The following is a 23,353-nucleotide window of genomic DNA, read 5'->3' as shown; positions in this document are numbered from 1 at the left end:
AAAAGAAACTTACGACGTTGACCAGTAAATTGGAATACAACACCAACAAGAAGAGCAACCACAAACCCAGTGTTTGTTCAACTCTGGCCTTCATTCTGCATTCCTGCATGATTTCAGGTTATCTTCATTATTTTGGCTATTTCTATGTGGAATGAGCAGGCATCTCATGATGGCTTCTAATGTTTTTTTGTTCGGGAAGCATTTTTTTACAATGTTCATATTGTTTCCATTCAATAATTGATCAAATGGATATGCTGTTAGGAATCCCCTTTCCTATTATCCCCGCTGTGGATCTGTCATCTGTTATATTGGGGAGGAGAAGCTCGTAGGGGATTTTGGCAGGTCCGCCTCTGTTCCTGAGTTCTGGATTTTTATTCCTTTCTCTTATTCTCCCTCGTATGTCTCTGAGATTTCTTTCGAACTTCATAAATAATTGGTGAACCTCTTCCTTATCAGTCCACTGTACCATCGACCTCTGGCCCAAGTATTCTTGATCTGAAGTGTGCTGCGACAGAACTTCCATCAATGCTATCCAAAGGGTCATCTCAGACCTTCTGGGTAGCATTTTTATGTAGTATCTGTCAGTGTCTCGAAGGAACTCAGCAAATTCAACAGTACCTTCTTCTGGAATGAATTTTCTACAAAGTGTGGGACGGTTTGGAGCGTAACTAGCGTAGGCATATTGGCCGAACGCTACTGATGCATGAAGGGCTGAAGAAGTCCATATAAGAGTGGTGAGAGCCTCAATGAGGTCCGCGAGATTTTTCATTTCGTACCATTTCTCATGCTTCTTATCCCCATGACCCACATTTCTGATTTCAGACCACCATGCTTGCAGTTCTTCATCCGACTGAATATGGACATCTTGTTTGTAAAACACGGAGCAGAAATCGCTAACCCACATCTTGATAGCAATCCATATGTCAAGCCCATCTTCACCATACGGGTAATCGTGGAAGATTAGCTTAACACCGGCTGGACTCTCCAGATCTTGTATAGCCATGCCTCTGAAAAATTCTTAGCGGATAATGATCTGTGTTAGAACATGCTAATAAATATTCCAAACTATTTTTTAGTTAGATACCATGCTATGCGTGGAATAAATGATAGGTTGTCATCATGATTGTTACGTCATGAATGGGACATGCCAATGTTCAGTTCACTCCTGTAGTAAATCTTCATATGTCAAAGTACTGTACTTTTTCCGTTCTACGCAAAACACGTATTATTGATTTGATCTGTTATTCTTGACTTTGGTGCACTGAAAAAAGAGATCTCCTATTCCCCCTTAACATATCACGGTATGGACTATCCTCAACCAGCGCCAGATGCGATTAAACAAGAAAATTAATAGCGACTAAGAATTATCAGTAAGGAAAGAGTACCTTTTCAATAAGTCTGAAGGGAGGCCTTGTTCGTCAAATCTCCACTCTTTGTAGAGCTCGGATGACAACTCCATGGACACTTCTCCCGTGAAAAGTGTCTTCTCCAGGACTCCTCCGGAGTTTAAGAGGATATGCCTGAAGAGTGCATTTATGTGCATGGTGTCTCTGAAGTGTGGACGTAATAGCTGGTGGATTGGGTGCATCGCGCTTAATTGTCTTCTAGTGGCAATTATGAACGGCTCAACCACGGCATGGGTATGCAACCTACCATATAGGTGTTAGCTGTGAGGTATACTCATATTGGAGCCTGAGACTTATTGCAAATACTTCCCGAGACTATGGATATGTGATTACTCACCTCGGGGCCATCAGTTGGGAAAAGAAAAAGATATTCATCTACGAATGCCAGATATGGTGCGCCTATTTGAACTTCAGCGAAGATAATGCTACTTACCAATGGCTGATTAGTTGATGATGCGCAGAATCATTTGCTGTGACTTGGGTCTTAGCAAGCTGCCATAATGCTGCTTCAATGCCTTGGCTTGCTGGAACGAATACCTCATGGACCTCCTCGTCGCTCCATGAGTCAGGAAAGCTCAGTTCTATTGCCACCGGTTTTAGCATCCCATCTCTACTAGAGAATAATAATGTCCGAGATGCATAAGCACAAATGCCCTTCGTGTTTATTCTGTTGAGGAACGGCATAAGATAATCGTGATGATCCAGGATGAATATCTTGTTTTGACTCATGGCCTGCTCAATAGTCAAGCCATCGAGGTTATGGGCGATATGGGCGGCCTCGATTGAACTTTCCTCTCCAATTTCGCTATATGGTGGGAATTCCTGCAAGTTTTAGCCAGTCATAGGTAGCTAAGTTTCTCTTTTGTTGGATCCTGCTCTGTACTTTGTACCTTACTTGTGGCATTCTTATAATATCAACATAGACCAAGGAAAAGGTATGGGTTTCATGTTTGCTTCTATACATGCATGAGTTTATCACGCATTTACACCTGCATGTGCCACTTGGTGGATAGGTTGCTAGCATTTGTGTAATCACACATCTATTAAAGGAATGACAGAGATCCTAGGTTTTTGTCAACGCACCTGCAACCTTTGAATTCTTGCTGGATTTATTCCTGCAATCATTTGCCGGGCGAACTCGCGATCATCTTTCCAGGCCCATTTGTCCTCTAAGAACCAAAAGGAACAAACGAGTATCAAATTTTCTGCATTTTACGTGAAAGATGCCCCAAACTTCAAGTTCCAAGCATTGCCCAAGTTACCTGCTATTATCTGAGGTAGTGGGAATTTTGCTTGAACTGTTTTTATGGCGCGAATCATTCTTTTAAGTTGCTTATTGGGTGCCATCTTCCTAACTACATCAGGAACTTTCTCCACCTGTTGCCCTTGATTGCCAGAAAACACTTCAAGCATCTCATTGAATGAGTCAAAACTGCCCGAATCCTCTTTGACTAAGGATTTCTTCTCTGGTACAATAAAATGTACCGCTGACTGGATAGAATTTGATAGCAGCTCGAGTAACTTCTTTGGGTGAAGTTGTTCATCAGGAGGGACAAATATATCTAAGTCGATCGTTTTAGGTTGGCTCTTAGTTTTTGGATCTGTCAGGAAGTGATCAAGTTTATAAAGTGCGATCAAAACAATTAACAGGAACAAAAAGCAGATGTGGGTAAACTATAAATTTCAGAATCAGAAAAATTAGGACCTTGCTGCCTATATTAACCGCAAAAGAAAGCAGTAGCTTAGTTTTTAGGAGGAAAAATTTGATGGATGACTTAGATTTCCAGGAAGTTGCTTTTGTCTTATTTCGGCAATTCTACTAGGAAAGCAGTAGCCAGATTCTTGGGGCAAATGAAGAAAGACAGACCAGGATCATACCGTTATTGCTACAAGTGCGTCCTGTTCGAATCCTACGAGGATAAGGATGTGCTTGGTTCCCACCTAGGATGGGTCTTGCATGGTCGTGACCTTGGTCAGCATTGCCAAGATCACCATAGTGATCGTATTCATATATCCTCTCCCATTCCTTCCTCTCTCCCGTGCCATCTCCCCTCACGCTATGAAGTTCCTCTCTTCTCAGTTCTACCATAGCTGCTGGTGTTTGGTTTGGAAGACAACACTATCATGAAGATGGATTTAAGTGCTTTATTTCCATGTGAGGGCAAAAGAAACTGACTTATCATGTGAATAACTTACAGTATTGGAGAAGAAAATTCTGTCCGTCTTTGTTCTTCTAATGGGATATACCCATGATTGGCAGTCAAAGTGGATGATCTCGACACTTGAGACCTCGAAGGTGGCAGACTGGAGGAAGAATTTATGTTTATGCTCATTGGTTATGAGGAAAGCTCCTGGAATTCCAAATTCTGCTTCCACTTTGAACTTCACACTGTACACGGTGATGTTGAGCCCTTTGTCTTTCGTAGTCTTTACATGCCTGAGAATTGCTTTCTTGCTCAACTTCCCTTTGCCAGTATCTGTTAATCAACAAAGATGAAAAAATATCAGCTGTAAATTCAAACATCTAAAAAGCTGCTACTTCACGGATTGTTCTGGCTCCGAGAACCCAACAGTTGTTCATTTATGCTTGTTATAGATGTAACTTTACCAAGTTTAAGCTCCATCTATTTTAAGCTGCCAAATCCAGGCTCATTTAGTAATTGTGAGTGATCTAGCTTTGTCTGAAGAATCAGACTTACATTAAATTTTTTTGTCACCTCTTCCCTCATCAAGATCCTAAATAATAGAGATTTGGCCGTGGTACTGGAAACTTGATCACTGACGCAAAGCACTTCAATTGAAAAATACATAGCAATGGCCCAAAAAAGAAGGAAGAAATAGTTCTTCAAGGATGAGGGTTCTATTTTGCTCAGATTTTCAAGATACTTGCTCTGCTCTTCTGGTTGCCACTATCACTAACTTTAGGGTGTACAGTTAGACATACGTAAACTTTGCAGGGATAAATAGCCGGAAAATGGCAGAGTATTATAGGAGAAAGGAATGGGGAACGGAAGTCTGTGTTGATTTGCCGGTCTCCAAGCTGCATCTTGCACAGTATGGCAGACTCCTTTCTCAATCCAAAAGCGGGATAGAAAGTTTTCCTGGTCGAGTTAAGATTTACATTGCAAAGTCTTCGAAGACATTAATTTCAGACTTGCATCTTTCCATAGACCGGCAAAGATGCTCCACACAGTTTGGTTTAAATATTCCTTTTATGCTACATGTTTGATTTTCTTCAGGAGAAAGATCCAACTTCCAAAATGCAACATTAACAGCTCGTAGTTACCAAAATTATCAGGTGATTTTTCTGTGAGAATTGTAACTAACAGCTGGCAGGACCAGCTGAAGGTGGGCTGGTAGATCAAGGAGTGAAGATAGAGATCGATATCCTTTATCATGTTACACCCACATGAGGTGAGAAGCAGAATTCTCGGGATTGATGCTAACAAGACAGGAGAATTAGCATAGTATGCAGAACCATTGAGAATATGAAAGAAAATAAAACATAGTCGAGTGTTGACAGATCTTTCTGCACATGAATTGCGTTCATATGGCAAGTCGATGTATCTCACTTTTACTTACCCGGGTCAACCTTGGTGCAGCTGCAAAGTCGAACGTAAGCTGATTTACCGGGTCCTGAATGCCCTGGATCTGCCACGACGACAATTTCTCCATGGATCATGCTGTGTCTGGAGGGAACAGCCTCTCCCATAATCAAATGGTCCGTCATTTTGCTGTGAATGGTGTTCACGTACTTCGTGATGCGAAGAGTTAGGGGAAGCGGTTTCTTTTTAGCTGTGCTCATGGTCTTTCTCAAGATTTGTAATGTACCCCGGAATGACGGTAAAGAAGCATTGAGAACTCAAGCTGTGGAATTCCCTAGCATAGGAAGTAATGTCAGAGTTAACATGAAGACGTTCTGATCTTTAGCCTTTAGCTATGCCTCAGGATCCTTTGCTTGTCTCTGAGGTTTCTTCTCTGGCACTCATAGAAAAATTCCCAGCTCAGCAAGATCTTCCTTTTTCTTTCTCTTTTAATTTGCTTGTGCAAATCTTGCACCAGAAGGAAAAAGAAAAAGGATGAACAAGACCCGCACATTTAAGTGTGCAAAATTAGACGATCATAGTCACTGAAAATCAATGGTGAGGCACTGAGGCTCCTTGATTTAAAAGGGTTGTTCAGCTTTTCTAATCGGAAAATTGAGCGTAGCAATCTCTGCAACATGAAAATCAAACTTGCAGAGCGTTGTTGAAGACTAAGACGATGGTTCATAGTTGATGATTTCAATAGTCAAGTTCTTTTATTAACAGTCTAATTGGGATGGAGCGCGTGCACATCATAGTCATCTGCTTCTCCTCAATGGGAAACAAAAATAGCCTTCATTGCCTTTATGCTTTTGTTATGAATTTCCGCATGGATGATTTGTCTAACTTAAATTCCTTTCATTATGAATTTCCATACTAAGAAATCTATTATTAAACACAAAAACTATAACACATCATGACACGGCTACGCCGAAATTATCCCTCAATAATACGGGCGACACAAAATAATGAATCAAGTATATTTTTTTTCACGCACTTCGTGATGCGAAGAGTCAAGGGAAGCGGTTTCTTTTTGGTTGTGCTCATGGTCTTTCTCAAGAATTGTAATGTACCCCGGAATGAAGGGAAAGAAGCATTGAGAACTCTGAGCTGTGAAACACCCTCGCATAGGAAGTAATGTCAGGAGTTAACATAAAGACATTCTGATCTTTCGCCTTTAGCTATGCCTCAGATGCATTGCTTGTGTCTGAGGTTTCTTCTTTGGCACTCATAGAAAAATTCCTAGCTCCGCAAGATCTCCCTTTTTCATTCACTTTTGATTTGATTGTGCAAATCTTGCACCAGAAGGAAGAAGAAAAAAGGATGAACAAGACCTGCAGATTACCTGTACAAAATTAGATGATTATGTTGACTGAAAGTCACTGGTGAGGCACTGAGGCTCCTTGATTTAAAAGGGTTGCTCAGCTTTTGTAAATGAAAAATTGAGGGTAGTGATCTCTGCAACATGAAAATCAAACTTGCAGGGCTTTGTTGAAGGCTAGGATGATAGTTCATAGTTGATGATTTCAGTCACGCATCATTGTCCTCTGCTTCTCCTCAATGGAAAACAAAAATCATCTTCAATGCCTTTACACTTTCGTTACGAATTTTCGTAGGGATGATTCGTCTAACTTAAACTCCTTTCATTATGAATTTCCATACCAAGAAATCTATTGTTAAACGCAAAAATTAGAACACATCATGATACGGCTATGCCGAAATTATCGCTCAATAATAAGGGCGACACAAAATAATCAATCAAGTATATTTAGCTGAAACAAAATCAGAAAACTTTATTCATATGAATCCTAGACATAAGATCTTGCCAACAGCGACCATTTGTCAGCCCCATATGTCAAAAACAGGGCGAGCAAAACAGAGGGAGACGACACTTGTGGTGGGCCGACTGATTTTTTGTTTCTATGTGGTCAAACTTGCTTTATTCCAATGGAAAACATCACCGCTTACTCCCTTCAAAAAGAGCGCATCCATATACTCCCATTTAGCTCTTTTTAGCTTGAAGCTACTCTTACGGTTCTCTCAATGAAATCATATGACGGTGCAATATCAAATTTGTATAGTTATTTTCCTGATGATTGTCGATAACATAATACCGATAAATTGTCACACCCCAATTCTTCAAGAAAAAAGGCATGACACAGCCGTCCTTTTGAATCAAAGGATGCAGCCTCATACATAGTTCGAACTAAAACCCGATATCGAAATATATACCTCCATATATATTTGATAAAAAGTCACATGTCCACAAAATCAGAGTTCATCTACTATAACCAAAAAGATATACATACATATCTTTTCACATCCAGCTAGAAACTTATCAACTATAAACAACTTATCCCAAAAATATATATCCCCACTATCCCAAAAGTCCTGCGACTAATGGACGCTCGCTTGCGGCTCGCCGAAGAATCCGAAAAGCAAAAGAGAGAACGGAGTGAGTAACTACAGCTCGGTGAGAAGTACAATATCTTCTAAGTGGATCAAGAAATCACCATACAATTGTCAAAGTAAGTCAAATAGTAAATCATAGTAATAACAAACTGTCAATGGCTTAAACCATGGATTAATCTCATTAAACCAATTTTCAATGGTCCATCCATCGAATAATCCCATACTCATCATCAACTATGGCCACGTTTAACGCCGTGACAATGCGACCAAGTTTACCCTTTTTGGTTAGGTCTACCACCGATTTTAGCCTGTGGTTCGGCTCAATGACGTCCTAACAATATGCGTACTAGCCCCACCTCTGTGGGTTCTATTCATAGAGACATGAGTATTAACCCCAATACCAAATCCAGAAAAACCACAACGATCCAGTTTTACAAATCGAAGGTTATGAACCGAATACATAGCCTTTCTCAGAAACATATTTCTCAAACAGTATTTCAATAAGACAATTGTCAACAAACCATATCAAATAATCAAATGGTAGTAATAACTTGATCCCGTTTATGCAAAAATAATGCTCTAAACATCACCTTACTTCACCTTGTCAAGAAAATCAAACTATAGTACACGTGCTCATCTTTAAAGCATGAGTTTCATAAATTCTTAGAATATAAAGTACATCTCACCTTAAAAAGTCGCAATCCAACCTATAGTAGTTACTCGAACCGCAAACCTGAAATCCTAAAAATTAATTGAAAAACAACATTAAAAGCTGAAAAAAATACTACGCTAGCGAAAAACTTGACTAAACCAAGTATAAACGTCGATAATCCGACACCTATGGGTTAAAAAGCTACTGGTCGTGCACTTAGACAGCATGCACGCTGAACTTCAGAAATTTCATTCGGACAAACAGTAAATCCAATTCACAAACCGTCAAAAGCGTTAGCTCTATAACATCCTTAAGTTTATTTCGTACAATAATCATGGTTGACCGACACCAAAATTAGGCCCCGCGACATCAAAACCTCCAAAACTCGGATTTTCCAGCCCTAATTGCGAGAACTTACTCAACTCAATCAAACGAAGTCCGATTGATGCAATATTGTAGTCAAAACGAAGCTTATTTAACGTGCTACAAAAGTCTCAACATGGTAACCTGAATTGAAAACCGAAATCAATGAAAAAATAGCCCTCGAATACCACTGTTCGCGCAGTATGTCTGCGCACCAGATTTGAATTGCTCGGTCCGGGCAAACCATAACACGAAATCGTGATCCGTCGATTCCTACGGCTTTATAATATCCTAAAGTTTCATCCCCAAGCAAAAACGCGGCCAATCACCCATGAGATCGGACACAACAACTCAGTTTCCCCCAAGATCCAAATTTTGCCCTAAATTAGAAAAATCACTTCAATAGGAGGGGAGAGAGGGCGAGCACTTACCAACCACCGTGACACGTAGTCAAACGACTTCAGTGAGGCGCTCATGGAGGGTGTTGCGTGCACGTGACTATTTTTTTTTTTCTCTTTTTCCCTTTCTCCTTTCCCTTCTTTCTTCTCTTCTTTCTCTCCTTTCTCTATTTTCTTTTCCTTTCTTTCTGCTGTGGAATACTCTCGACCCCCTTTAAGAGAAACCAACTACTCTTTTTTTTTTAATACTAGTGGGTCCCTCCACTTATTTTGACCTAGTCAAAAAAATAACTCACGTATTACATAAATCATCCGAACGAAATTTTAAATTAGAGATTTTTATTGAGTAGTCCTAAACTGAGAGGACCTTAAGACTGGTCTCAAATTTTTTGCCAAGCCTTTCCATCATTGAAGTCGTCATATGCAAATCTTCAAGCCAAGCCGGACCGGACTTTGATAAGGCCTCTTTGGTCCGTGTTTGGCCTCTTTTTATTTATTTTTTTTTCACCAAATGCGCTTACTCAAATCTATCCAAAAAGTCTTTCTGGACCTTGTGACTAGGGCTAGATGGTCAAATCCGCGATTGTCGATTTCAAGTTGCCACATCCCGAAATCTCATCGTAAGAAAATAATATAGACGGATTATAATCTCTATATGCATGCATGCACGAGGTCATGTTAAAAATTCAACAAAAATGTTCTAAGATTGTTCACACCGACATTTTCCTGGGTCTTACATTCAGCCGGAGTACTAGAATGAAAGAACATAAATTTTCCAAGGAAGCATATTAAAAATTATAAATCAGCACCCCCCAAAAAGATCCATTGGTGAAAGACGGGCCCTCGTCCCCTGATCTATGTTATACCGACACAACACGAGATATGGGACACGACACACCCACACTTGATTTCTAAAAAAATGGAAGATTCCGACATGTTAAGACACGTATATACTTTATATATATATGATATATATATGATAAATTATCTTTTATGATTTCACAAATAAATAAATAATAATAAAAAGCTGTAGAATGAATTTACACTAAAAATAATGAAGTGCTACTGTCCATGCTATTATTTCTTTAGGTTAAGGGCGAGGCAAAATATGCTGATGACACATCCTTACCTTGTCTGAATGCCGCGTCAGCTCTAAGCAGAAAACCTCATGCCCGTATAGTTTCAATAGATGCTTAAGGAGTGAAATCTTCTCCTGGATTTGCCAGCGTATTTCTTGCAGAAAACATCCCAAGGCAAAAAACGAGATTGGGGCTGTCATTTGGATCATTACCAGCACAAAAGTCCCACATCGGCCAATAAGAGAGAAGGACGACATCCTATAAAGTGGCGGCTCAGTCATTGTTGTAAACTGTTGGGCTGGAAGGGCTTGATGTGGGCCATCAGGAAGGCTCATGAGGCTAGTGCAAAATTGGGTTTTGAAGTATGAGATTTTGCATAAACTAATCCTTGGACTCGTGAGTCTAAAGGTGTCCTATTCATTGAACGTGTATCAAAAGTTTGAACACGTAGTGTGTCTGACCGTGTCCCAGTGTGTCAGGCGCGTGTCGGACACGCAAAAAATGGCTTTAGGGGCGTGTTCATTCTGGCCTAGTCTAGTTAAGACCGGGCTAAATTATAAATTGAAAAGTTTGATTTACAATTAGCATAGAATTAACATCATGAAAAACTCGAAATTGGTATATATACAATAAGTTTATCCAAAATTAATTTTTTGACCACAAAAAACTCCAAACTTATACATTTGTGATAAATTTATCCCAATATAATTTTTTGGATACCAATATAATTTTTTGACTACACATGTGATAATTTTACCCTTCATTAGTTTTTAAATATCACGAAAAAATCCAATTGATACACCTCCGATAAACAGAGAGTAAAAACCTCAAACTAATACATCACTCAACCGTCACGTGTTATCTAACTCATCAATTTGATCGTAAAATTTAACGGAACTAAAGGAGAGTAAATTTGTCACATATCTACCAGTTTGAGATTTTTGATGGTCAAAAAATTAGCCCGAGGTAAATTTCTCATAAGTTTATCGGTTTATGGATTTTCATAATATTAATCCAAAAAAAGTATGAAATTTTGTTCGAGGAAAAAAAAAACCACCGAATTCTAAGTTATGCATGAAAATCACATTTTTTCAAATAAACCCCGAAAAAATGCATAAGTTTTTTCTCGATGGACAAAAATCTCCGCCATTTACTTTAGTGGCCAAAAAGCTTATGTGACATATGCCACGGCTAACAAGAATGACGTGTACATAGACATGTCAATTGAGCCAAATTGGCACCGTACTTAAAAGAAAAACGGGGTCGTAGTTAAAAAACAAGGAGTTTAACATTAAAAATAGTCTCGAATTTCGCCCCAACAAATTCGCAACATGAAAAAAAAAAGCCTCCAAACTCGAAATTGGTATACATACGATAAGTTTATCCAAAATTAATTTTTTGACCACAAAAAGCTCCAAACTTATACACTTGTGATAAATTTACCTAAATATAATTTTTTGACTACACATATGATAATTTTACCCTTCATTAGTTTCTAAATATCACGAAAAAATCAAATTGGTACACCTCCGATAAATAGAGAGTAAAAACCTCAAACTAATACATCAATCAACCGTCACGTGTTATCTAACTCAGCAATTTGACTGTCAAATTTAACGGAATTAAAGGAGGGTAAATTTGTCACAAATACATCGGTTTGAGATTTTTGATGGTCAAAAAATTAGTCCGAGGTAAATTTCTCACAAGTTTATCAGTTTAGGGATTTTCATAATATTAATCCAAAAAAAGTATGAAATTTTGTTTGAGGAAAAAAAACCCCACCAAATTCTAAGTTATGCATGAAAATCACATTTTTTCAAATAAACCCCAAAAAAATGCATAAGTTTTTTTCTCGATGGACAAAAATCTCCGCCATTTACTTTAGTGGCCAAAAAGCTTATGTGACATATGCCACAGCTAACAAGAATGACATGTACATAGACAGGTCAATTGAGCCAAATTGGCACCGTACTTAAAAGAAAAAACGGGGTCGTAGGAAAAAACAAGGAGTTTAACATTAAAAACAATCTCGAATTTTGCCCCAACAAATTCGCAACATGAAAAAAAAAAAAAAAAGAGCCATGTAGGTATTGGGAGCTAAAGTACATTATAAGTGCCAAAATTTATATACGGCGCTTACTTTAGTGTCAAAACTTTCAAAATGATCACTTAAGTATCAAATATTTTGAAAAACGCTAACTTTAGTACTAATTTCGATTTGAGCTGGCATGACTCATTGGAAATATAACGTGACTTATTTTTTTTATTAATATTTGAACTTACATGGCTCACCGGGGTTGGCACTGAAGTTAGCGTTTTTGAAAACATTGGCACTTAAGTGATTATTTTGAAAGTTTTGACACTAGAGTGATTATTTTTTAAAAATTTGGTATTTAAATGATAGTTTTGAAAATTTTGATATTAAAGTGAGTATCGTACACAAGTTTTGACATTTACTATGTACTTAAGTCGTATTTACACATAAATCATGTTTTTGCGCATATCCGATTGGAGCATTGGATAAACCATTCAGTTAATCGGTTCATTAGATGCATGAAGATGACCCACATTGAGATATAATTAGATTTGTTTGTAGATAACATCCATAACTTATTACTTACCGATAAAAAAACATAGATACTTCAACCACGCAAGGAGGAAAAACAGCCCTTTGTCCGTTTCGGAATTAGTTGCATGTCATTTGCATGGAAGTTTGTGTCAAGACGCCACAAAGTAAATCGAAGTAGTCCGTAGCACTCAACCGAAGAAAGGGTAAAAGAAAAAACTTGCGAGTGTGTTGGAGAATGGTCAAATACCGAAAGTGCCAAAAGAGAGTTTGATGGAAAAAATTGTTGAGTGAGTGCTCCGAGGTGACCCAACTTCAGATGATTGGAGAGCGATTGAGATGGCTCCATGGTTCTTCACTCAATCACAGTTCCTTCGCCGGAAGGTTTTTCACGGCACAGGCGGGGTTCCAACTTCCGAGGCTTCAGAGTTCAGATGGTATGACAGAGCCACATGAACGAGAGAATGTAAGCGAGGGGAAAAGCAAACTGAATTGGAAATGAAATTGAAAAGACAAGAAGGGAAGTGCTGGCTTTTCTTTTTTTGGTCGAAAAGGGTAGTGCTGGTGGTCTACGTGGAAGTCAAGGGATTATCAATATGACAAAGGACACACCTTCTCCGGACAGTAGGAAACAAGATTCTCATCTCTTATTTATAGGAATAATAACACAAATAATTCATGAATTTTAGCTTAATATATAATATGATTCATAAATTTTTAATTTGCTCAGTGCAATCTTTGAATTTTAACCCCATATATAATGTGATCATTAAACTTTTTATTTGTTCAATGTAGTCTTTAAACTTTTAGTACATATTCAAATTTGTTCTTGAATTATGTGAAAAATTTCAGTGTCGTACTTCCATTGATAGAAAAAGGACAAAAGCTAGTCCCCTCTCGCTTCTTATCTTGACGTTCGATCTTTACTTATTTATTTTCAAAATTCAGATTTTCTCTTCGAAGACATATTTTAATAGATGCCAAGGGAAGTGAAAGGGATTGCCGATTTTAAGATAATGTGGCCAGACCACAAAGCTTTATACTGTCCAACTTTCTAATCATCTTTAGATTTTGTGACGTAACGGTGCAATTAATTTGCTTTTGTTTTTCGTTTTAAGGGTTTACTGTTTGGTATATTCAAAATAAAATATATTCTATAGCTTTGAGTATTTGTGAACGATTGAACTTGCGGGATTGACGAATTTATTCATATCAAGTCAATATACTCTTCCTAAACAAATAAGGTAAGAAAACATATTCTCCATACATATACAATAAACATTAAAAGGAATGTTGGTTTACTCGCCATTTTCTTCAGCTTATCACACCAAAATCGGATGAATATCACGTTATTTTGTTTCCTTTTTTGGCTGAACGAAATATTCCTCACTTATTTAATTTTTAGCAATTATATTCGGAAGATATCCCTAATCCAATAAACAGTAATTCAAACTATCACATTATTTCCTTTCCCTGTTAAAATTTGGATTTCTGTGTATAAATTCAGCTCTCCATTCACGCTCCTGACGTGCCTGTTTGCGTCTTTGAGAAATTGAAAGCTCTCTTTCCGCGGAACTAGGATTTTGAAGGGCTGATTTTCTCGAGCCGTTTTGTGTCATGGCGCGTCTGGGGGGAGGTGCCGAGGCGCACGCTCGCTTCAAGCAGTACGAGTACAGGGCTAACTCGAGTATGGTCTTGACGACCGATACGCGGCCCCGCGAGACCGATGAGCCCACCGGCGAGCCCGAGTCTCTGTGGGGGAAGATCGATCCTAGGAGGTTCGGCGACCGGGCGTACCGAGGCAGGCCCCTGGAGCTCGATGAGAAGCTCCAGAAGGCGAAGAGGAAGGAGGAGCGGGACTCGCTCTCGGAGCTCGTCCCTAGGCAGGCCAAGAGGCGCCGGCTTCGAGAGGATAGTGTGTTGACCTCTACGGAAGAAGGGGTTTACCAGCCCAAGACGAAGGAGACTAGGGCTGCATACGAGGCGATGCTCAGTGTTATTCAGCAGCAGTTGGGTGGGCAGCCATTGAATATAGTTTGTGGTGCAGCAGATGAAATTTTGGCCGTGTTGAAGAACGATACGTTCAAGAATCCTGATAAGAAGAAGGAGATTGAGAAGTTGTTGAACCGTATTCCAAACCCTGTTTTTGATCAGCTCGTTTCAATTGGGAGGCTTATTACTGATTATCAAGATGCGAGTGATGCGGCTGGGTCTGCTGTGGCTAATGAGGATGAAGATGATGTGGGTGTTGCAGTTGAGTTCGAAGAGAATGAAGATGACGACGAGGAGAGTGATCTCGATATGGTCCAGGAGGATGAAGATGTTGCAGAACCAAACAGTTCTTCGGTCATGCAGATGGGTGCCGGAATAGATGATGATGATATGCAGGAACGTCGTGAGGGCATGAGCTTGAATGTTCAGGACATTGATGCTCATTGGCTTCGAAGAAAGATTTCTCAGGCTTATGAACAGCAGATTGATCCCCAGCAGTGTAAGAAGCTTGCAGAGGAGGTGCTGAAGATACTTGCTGAAGGGGATGCTAGGGAGGTTGAGACTAAGCTATTGTTGCATCCTCAGTTTTTTTTATTGTTGCATCTTCAGTTTGATAAGTGCAGCCGTGCAGCCTCATTAAGTTTTTACTGTGGAATAGGTTGAAGATCGTCTGGTGCACCCGTTTGGCTAGGGCTGAAGACCAAGGTGACCGGAAGAAGATTGAAGAAGAAATGATGGGTTTGGGACCGGAGTTGGCTGCAATAGTGGAACAGTTGCATGCCACAAGAGCCACTGCAAAAGAGAGGCAAAAGAATTTGGAGAAGAGTATTAGGGAAGAGGCTCGTCGTTTGAAGGATGAGAGTGCTGGAGATGAAGATACAGGTCGGAGAGGTGTGGTTGATAGGGATGCGGAAGGTAGTTGGTTAAAGGGACAGCGTCAGTTACTCGATCTTGACAGCCTCGCTTTTGAGCAAGGTGGCCTTTTAATGGCAAATAGAAGGACCGATCTTCCTGTCGGCTCTTTCAAGCATCTCAGCAAAGGATATGAGGAAGTTCATGTGCCAGTTTTGAAAGCTAAACCAGATCCCAATGAGAAGCTTGTCAAAATATCTGCCTTGCCTGATTGGGCACAACCTGCTTTCAAAGGGATGCAACAGCTGAACCGTGTTCAAAGCAAAGTCTACGAGACTGCTCTTTTTAGTGCAGAGAACATCCTCTTGTGTGCTCCTACTGGAGCTGGGAAAACTAATGTAGCCGTGCTGACCATACTCCAGCAAATCGCTTTGAACAGGAATCCAGACGGATCATTTAATCACGGCAGCTATAAGATTGTTTATGTGGCACCTATGAAAGCACTTGTTGCTGAAGTTGTTGGAAATCTGTCTAACCGTTTGCAAGAGTATGATATCAAGGTGAGGGAGTTGAGCGGTGACCAATCATTGACTCGTCAGCAAATCGAAGAGACTCAGATCATCGTCACGACCCCTGAGAAGTGGGATATCATTACTCGAAAATCGGGAGATCGTACCTACACGCAGCTCGTGAAGCTTCTGATCATTGATGAGATTCATCTCCTCCATGATAATAGAGGACCCGTACTTGAGAGCATTGTTGCCAGAACTGTCAGACAAATTGAAACCACAAAAGAGCACATTCGATTGGTGGGATTGTCAGCTACATTGCCCAATCATGAGGATGTTGCGTTGTTCTTGCACGCAGATGTTAACAAGGGACTATTTTATTTTGATAATAGTTATAGACCTGTCCCTCTTTCCCAGCAGTATATCGGAATAACAGTCAGGAAGCCGCTGCAGAGGTTTCAGTTGATGAATGACTTGTGCTATGAAAAGGTAGTGGCTGCGGCAGGAAAGCATCAAGTTCTTATTTTTGTCCACTCCAGGAAGGAAACAGCCAAAACTGCTCGAGCTATAAGAGTTTCTGCACTCGCTAATGATACTCTTGGTAGATTTTTGAAAGAGGATGGTGTGAGCCGCGAAATTCTACAAAGTCACACTGACATCGTCGAGAGCAATGATCTTAAGGACCTCCTGCCTTACGGTTTTGCCATTCATCATGCTGGCATGGCGAGGGCTGATAGGCAACTTGTTGAGGATCTCTTCACTGATGGTCATGTTCAGGTTTTGGTTTCAACAGCAACTCTTGCGTGGGGTGTCAACTTACCTGCACACACTGTGATCATAAAGGGAACACAGATATACAATCCAGAAAAGGGAGCATGGACCGAATTGAGTCCGCTGGACGTTATGCAGATGCTGGGTCGAGCAGGACGACCTCAGTACGATACCTGTGGTGAAGGAATAATCATCACTGGCCATAGTGAACTACAATACTATCTGTCTTTGATGAATCAGCAGCTACCTATAGAAAGCCAGTTCGTCTCCAAATTGGCCGATCAGTTGAATGCTGAAATTGTTCTTGGGACTGTTCAGACTGCTAGAGAAGCATGCAACTGGATTGGCTACACATACTTGTATATCCGTATGCTGCGGAATCCTACACTATATGGTCTAGCGCCAGATGTTCTGACTAATGATATTATGCTGGAGGAGAGAAGGGCTGATTTGGTAAGTATTATCATGATTTTAAATGTTTGAGATTATCTATGTGGATGCATTCTCAAATATAGTAGACGTGGTGTCTTTTCCACTTCTTTTTTCATTGTTTAGCAAACTTTCAGGTTTTAGATGTTCTTGTCCTTTCTGGTATTTTTAAATATTTTCTCATTCAGTTTAATTATGCTAGTTCTTTTTGTGTTGGTTTTGCAGTAGTTCGTAACAACTTAGAATGCATTGTTAGATGTCTTTAGGACAAAAAACTGTTTGATCTCATTTTTTTCTTGTTGTTCTCACGCTTTATTCTGCTAGATGAAAAGTTTATTTGTTGAAATACATGCGGATAGAAGGAATAGTGGCTCTAATGGAGAATTGAGTATCATCTGAAGAGGAAGACGGAAGATGGAGGAATCTCTCCGGTTTTACCTGTCTGTTCCACTTTTCTTCAGGAAGTAAAAGTTTTTTCAGTGTAGAATATGTGCCTTGAGTGAATGAAGCCAGATTTGATTTACTGTTATGAATTTGATGTAACTTCAATGGCATGCTATGAAACTGCATATAAATTTTAGAATGCCATTAATCATTCAATGTGAATGGGTTTGTCAGAACTCTGATTCTTTCTGCTTGGATATTGGGGTATTTTTAAAGAGGTGATTTATAGCCTCAAGAGAGGTTAATGGTTCTAAAGTGGTGGATAGCGGGGAATGTTCCTCCTCTTTTGCTTTAATATGGATCAGGGTGGTACATATGCTTCTATTTCTCTGTGCAAAGATTAAGAACCGAGTTGTTAGAATGTGCCTCTCCTGTGTTTTATATGATTTTCAATTTGATTGGGTTTTTAAGATCTTTTCTTTCCCCGTTCATAGTAACCCAGATATGCTGTTTATTTATGTTTTTAGGATGTGCGGCGAACATGAACATTTAGTGTCTCGTTTCGCTTATTTATTTGTTGTATTTTCTGTTTTTTGTGCAGATTCATACTGCTGCTAGCATCCTGGATAGGAATAATTTGATCAAGTATGATAGGAAAAGCGGATACTTCCAGGTTACTGATTTGGGTCGCATAGCTAGTTACTATTACATAACGCATGGGACAATATCCACGTATAATGAACACTTGAAGCCGACAATGGGGGATATTGAGTTATGTTGGTTGTTCTCACTGAGTGAAGAATTTAAGTATGTGACAGTGAGACAAGATGAGAAGATGGAGCTAGTGAAGCTTTTGGATCGAGTTCCCATACCTGTGAAAGAAAGTCTGGAGGAGCCTAGTGCCAAGATCAGTGTGTTGCTTCAAGCATATATTTCTCAGCTAAAGCTTGAAGGACTTTCATTGACTTCAGTTATGGTTTTCATAACTCAGGTACATTTTCCTCTTAATTTCCGTCATCTTGATTATATCTTGCTTACTGTATCATCATTCGAATCTTCACTAATTTGTTTATTTATTTTTTGTTAGAGTGCTGGACGTCTTCTGCGAGCTCTTTTTGAGATTGTCCTTAAAAGGGGATGGGCCCAGTTGGCTGAGAAGGCTCTGAACCTCTGCAAAATGGTCAGCAGGAGGATGTGGAGTGTCCGAACACCACTTCGTCAATTTGCTGGGATTCCTAATGAGATTCTTTCAAAGTTGGAGAAGAAGGATTTAGCCTGGGAAAGGTACTATGACCTCTCTTCGCAAGAGTTAGGAGAGCTAATTCGTGCACCAAAGCAGGGAAGAATGTTGCATAAATTTATCCACCAATTCCCAAAATTGAACATTGCAGCACATGTTCTGCCAATTACTCGATCTGTCTTGAGGGTTGAACTCACAATTACCCCAGACTTTCAGTGGGAGGACGAAGTTCATGGGTATGTGGAACCATTTTGGGTGATTGTGGAGGACAATGATGGCAAATACATTCTTCATCATGAATACTTTATGCTGAAGAAGCAGTACATTGATGAAGACCACACTCTGAATTTCACGGTTCCAATCTATGAACCATTGCCAGCTCAGTACTTCATTCGTGTTGTATCAGATAGGTGGCTTGGGTCACAAACTGTTTTGCCTGTTTCCTTCAGGCATCTTGTTTTACCGGAAAAGTATCCTCCACCAACAGAGTTACTGGACTTACAACCACTGCCTGTGACTGCTTTAAGAAACCCGTCGTATGAAGCCCTGTATAAGGACTTCAAGAATTTCAATCCCGTTCAAACTCAGGTCTTCACCATGCTCTACAACACAGATGACAATGTCCTTGTTGCTGCTCCAACTGGGAGTGGAAAGACCATATGTGCAGAGTTTGCTATCTTAAGAAATCACCAGAAAGGACCTGATAGTATCATGCGTGTTGTTTATATTGCTCCTATGGAAGCTCTGGCCAAGGAACGCTTCCGAGATTGGAATAGCAAGTTTGGGAGGGATGGTCTTGGGATGAAGGTGGTTGAACTAACTGGGGAAACTGCAACAGACTTGAAATTGCTTGAGAAGGGCCAGATTATCATCAGCACTCCAGAGAAGTGGGATGCCTTATCTCGTAAATGGAAGCAGCGGAAGCATGTTCAACAGGTTAGTCTTTTTATAATTGACGAACTCCACTTGATTGGGGGTCAAGGTGGTCCGGTATTGGAGGTGGCCGTCTCCAGGATGAGATATATAGCAACTCTGGAGAACAAGATTCGAATTGTGGCTCTATCTACTTCACTCGCAAATGCAAAGGATCTTGGTGAATGGATTGGCGCCACTTCCCATGGTCTTTTCAACTTCCCGCCCAATGTCCGCCCTGCTCCCTTGGAGATTCACATCCAAGGAGTGGACATTGCTAATTTTGAGGTAAGGATGCAAGCAATGACGAAACCGACATACACAGCAATTGTACAGCATGCCAAGAATGGGAAGCCTGCTCTTGTGTTTGTTCCCACGAGAAAGCATGTCCGACTTACTGCGGTGGACTTGATGACTTATTCGAGTGCAGAAAGTGGGGAGAATCCTGCATTTTTACTATGCTCCTTTGAAGATGTGGAGACTTTTATCGACAGCATTAGTGAAGAAATGTTGAGGACCACCTTGCGACATGGGGTTGGCTATTTGCACGAGGGGTTGTCTAGTCTTGACCAACAGGTGGTCACAAAGCTCTTTGAAGCTGGTCGTATTCAGGTTTGTGTCATGAGCAGCTCCATGTGTTGGGGAGTGCCCTTATCAGCGTACTTGGTAGTGGTCATGGGAACACAATACTGTGATGGGCGGGAGAACGCACACACAGATTACCCTGTCACAGATCTTTTGCAGATGATGGGTCGTGCTAGCCGGCCATTGATAGATAATGCCGGAAAATGTGTTATCCTTTGCCATGCGCCTCGGAATGAGTACTACAAGAAATTCTTGTACGAGGCTTTCCCTGTGGAGAGCCATTTGCAGCACTTCCTGCACGATAATCTGAACTCAGAAATTGTTGCTGGAGTTATTGAGAACAAGCAGGATGCTGTGGATTACCTGACTTGGACTTTCATGTACAGGAGGCTGACGCAAAACCCAAATTACTACAATATACAGGGGGTGAGCCATAGGCATCTGTCCGATCACCTCTCCAAGCTTGTGGAGAATACTTTGAACGACCTGGAAGCTAGTAAATGTGTCCTTGTTGAGGATGATATGGACCTTTCTCCTTTAAATCTTGGCATGATTGCATCATACTACTATATCAGTTATACTACAATTGAACGGTTCAGTACTTCCTTGACTTCTAAAACAAAGATAAAGGGTCTTCTGGAGATTCTGTCTTCAGCTTCAGAATATGCACAACTTCCCATGCGACCGGGAGAGGAGGATGCTGTTCGGAGGCTTATTCACCACCAGAGGTTTTCCTTGGAAAATCCCAAAGCCACGGACCCACACGTGAAGGCCAATGCTTTGCTTCAGGCCCACTTCTCGAGGCAGCCCGTGGGTGGCAATTTGGCGTTGGATCAACGGGAGGTCCTCCTTTCTGCTAGCAGGTTGCTTCAGGCGATGGTGGATGTTATATCAAGTAGTGGGTGGCTGAGCCTTGCGCTTCTTGCGATGGAAGTAAGCCAGATGGTGACACAAGGCATGTGGGAGCGCGATTCGATGCTTCTACAGCTCCCGCATTTCACCAAGGATCTGGCCAAGAAATGCCAGGAGAACCCCGGGAAGGGTATAGAGACTCTGTTTGATCTGCTGGAAATGGAGGATATGGAGAGGCAAGAGCTACTGCAGATGTCGGACTCCCAGCTGCTGGACATCGCAAGGTTTTGCAACCGTTTCCCCAACATCAACCTCACCTATGAGGTACTCAATGACGACAGTGTCGGTGCCGGGGACGACATAACGCTGCAAGTGACGCTTGAACGGGACATGGAGGGGAGAACTGAGGTGGGCCCAGTCGATGCCCCTAGGAATCCCAAAGCCAAGGAAGAAGGGTGGTGGCTCGTCGTCGGCGACCTGAAGACCAACCAGTTGCTTGCCATCAAGAGGGTGTCTCTTCAGAGGAAGTCCAAGGTTAAGCTTGAATTCACCGCTCCTCCAGAAGCCGGAAAGTCATGCAGCCTGTACTTCATGTGCGACTCGTACCTGGGCTGCGACCAGGAGTACAATTTCACGGTCAACGTCAGTGAACCTATGGCTGCTGATGAAGAGTGAGGACCGAGTAGAAAGATGATAAGTGGTCCTTTATTTTTTTTCCTTTTCGGGTCCCTTGAACTTCGTTTGTTTTGGCATGATTGTATCGTTGGCATGATTTCAAATAAGCTATGAAGAAATATGGAAGACGTTCTGAAAACATTAAACACCATTCCTATATATCGAGACATGACGATGAACACCAGCATACTGATGACGATAAACTGGGAGTTGCTTTTTTTTTTGTTTCCCCCGTTTCTATCATCTATCGGCAACATCGACCTTCAACGGCAAAAGGTGCAAAATCAACTTTACCCTGATTTTGCATTACCATATCAGCAACCATTTCAGCGGTCCCCAGAGCCTGCCAAATGAACTAGAACTTGTAATCCCAAATATAGTACTTCATCAAATTGCTGATACAGTATCATGTTGTTAATTGACAGCTTAATCACTGGCATTTGCAACAGGAAGTAGAATATAGGAAAAGAACATCAGACTATAAGCACTAGGGAAAATAAAGGTTCAACATTGATATCCAGAACTACATCTGAGATCATTTCCAGCAACTAAAATATAAACGTCATTGGCATCCTGATGGTCACAGGGATTTTCTGTTGTGGCCATCATTGTTAGCTAATATCAGTCGTGGGTCTCACAGGTATGACTCTGCTATGTGGTCCCCAAAGCGAGTTTGACTGACTCATGCTTGCCACTATATTGACAAAAATGAAAGCATAGTACAACTAACACAATGTAATTGGGATTCTTGTCATTCTTTTGCGAACCAGGGGTTCTCTAAGACAATCCTTGGGGCCACCCAGGACCTCCTCCCCTGTAACAACCTGTTTGTGTTGGGTCGGATGGATTCTTGCTTGATCCAATTGGTATAATCGGTGTTTCAAAGGCTTAGAAACTCAACATTGCTAAAGAAAAATTGCGATTACTCTTTTAATAGTGAGAGATTTTCCGCCATTAATTGTTGAATTTGAAATTGCAGCATAAGAGATCCAAGCAAAATATGAAGATTCTGAGGTAACCTGTACAACTATTAGGATTTTGTATTCAGTTTGACGGCTTCTCGTATTTCTTAATACCATAGTTTTATACCTTCTGTCAGTCTCATTGGTTGTCATTTGTTATATTCGAATGCCCTCATGTATAGCTGCAAAAATGGTTCATTTGTTGAGCAGGAAGCTCTTAGAGATTCATTCTGAATTTATGAGAAGAGGTCACATGAGAGAGAGGACTTATGATGGAATTGTGCTGCAGACTATGAAGAGTTAACTTGTTTGGTTAAAAAGTGTAACTGTCGATCAAGGCAAAAGGCCAATGTCTGTATTGTAGCTATGCGTGCTCTAGTTCCACATGTTTGAGATTCCTTCTTGTGTATTTACCAAGAAGATTGATGAGTTTTCAGTTTGTGCAACCAAGGTAGATGCCCATAGGAGCATCCCTTTAGAAGCCTCTTGTTCCATGTGATGGTTGCAATTCATTTCTGACAGTAGAGGAGAGCTTAGACGGTCATTAAACTGTCCAGCATGTGAATTAGTAGAAACTCTAAGCTCCCAATTGCTGTTTGTTGTGTTGATCTGGTTAAGGTTTCGCTAGTTCAACCTAAAGTTCATGATGATTGCTATTTGTTGAATGGGAGGTTGACATATTCTACCATTGAAAAGGGCTTAACTTTGCTAATTTTACGTTTGATAGTTT

The 23,353-nt window shown here is 40.6% G+C and overlaps 2 protein-coding genes and 1 long non-coding RNA gene across 5 annotated transcripts; 2 read left to right on the top strand and 1 right to left on the bottom strand.

Moving 5' to 3' along the window:
• Positions 1–56: 56 nt before the first annotated feature.
• LOC115753313 (linoleate 9S-lipoxygenase 6-like) lies at positions 57–5,211 on the bottom strand. 2 transcript variants are annotated; one of them, XM_030691879.2, is made up of 8 exons: positions 4,989–5,211; positions 3,603–3,883; positions 3,285–3,525; positions 2,669–3,007; positions 2,490–2,575; positions 1,840–2,228; positions 1,386–1,649; positions 57–1,007 (listed from the first exon to the last, which is right to left on the bottom strand). In XM_030691879.2, the coding sequence occupies exons 1-8, from the start codon at positions 5,209–5,211 to the stop codon at positions 242–244; spliced, it is 2,589 nt and encodes an 862-aa protein (XP_030547739.2). In that variant the 3' UTR covers positions 57–241. The 2 variants fall into 2 exon arrangements, with proteins under 2 accessions (XP_030547739.2, XP_030547740.2); XM_030691880.2 differs by having other exon boundaries at positions 2,669–2,968.
• Positions 2,117–5,443, top strand: LOC115753315. Of its 2 annotated transcripts, none has more exons than XR_007196647.1 (6): positions 2,117–2,683; positions 2,771–2,875; positions 3,238–3,561; positions 3,667–3,804; positions 4,705–4,914; positions 5,009–5,443. It is a non-coding gene; the product is annotated as an uncharacterized LOC115753315 (long non-coding RNA). The 2 variants fall into 2 exon arrangements; XR_004016856.2 differs by having other exon boundaries at positions 4,646–4,914.
• Positions 5,444–14,045: 8,602 nt separating this feature from the next.
• LOC115753312 (DExH-box ATP-dependent RNA helicase DExH12-like) lies at positions 14,046–21,759 on the top strand. The gene is made up of 4 exons (XM_048271050.1): positions 14,046–15,048; positions 15,084–17,037; positions 17,999–18,388; positions 18,485–21,759. Exons 1-4 carry the CDS (start codon positions 14,078–14,080, stop codon positions 21,659–21,661), a joined length of 6,492 nt encoding a protein of 2,163 aa, XP_048127007.1. The 5' UTR covers positions 14,046–14,077; the 3' UTR covers positions 21,662–21,759.
• Positions 21,760–23,353: the final 1,594 nt, after the last annotated feature.

This window comes from Rhodamnia argentea, chromosome 1, assembly GCF_020921035.1.
Source record: "Rhodamnia argentea isolate NSW1041297 chromosome 1, ASM2092103v1, whole genome shotgun sequence".
NCBI classification, from domain to species: Eukaryota; Viridiplantae; Streptophyta; class Magnoliopsida; order Myrtales; family Myrtaceae; genus Rhodamnia; species Rhodamnia argentea.
Note: the sequence above shows the minus strand (reverse complement) of the source record. Positions and strands in the feature narration are given on the sequence as shown.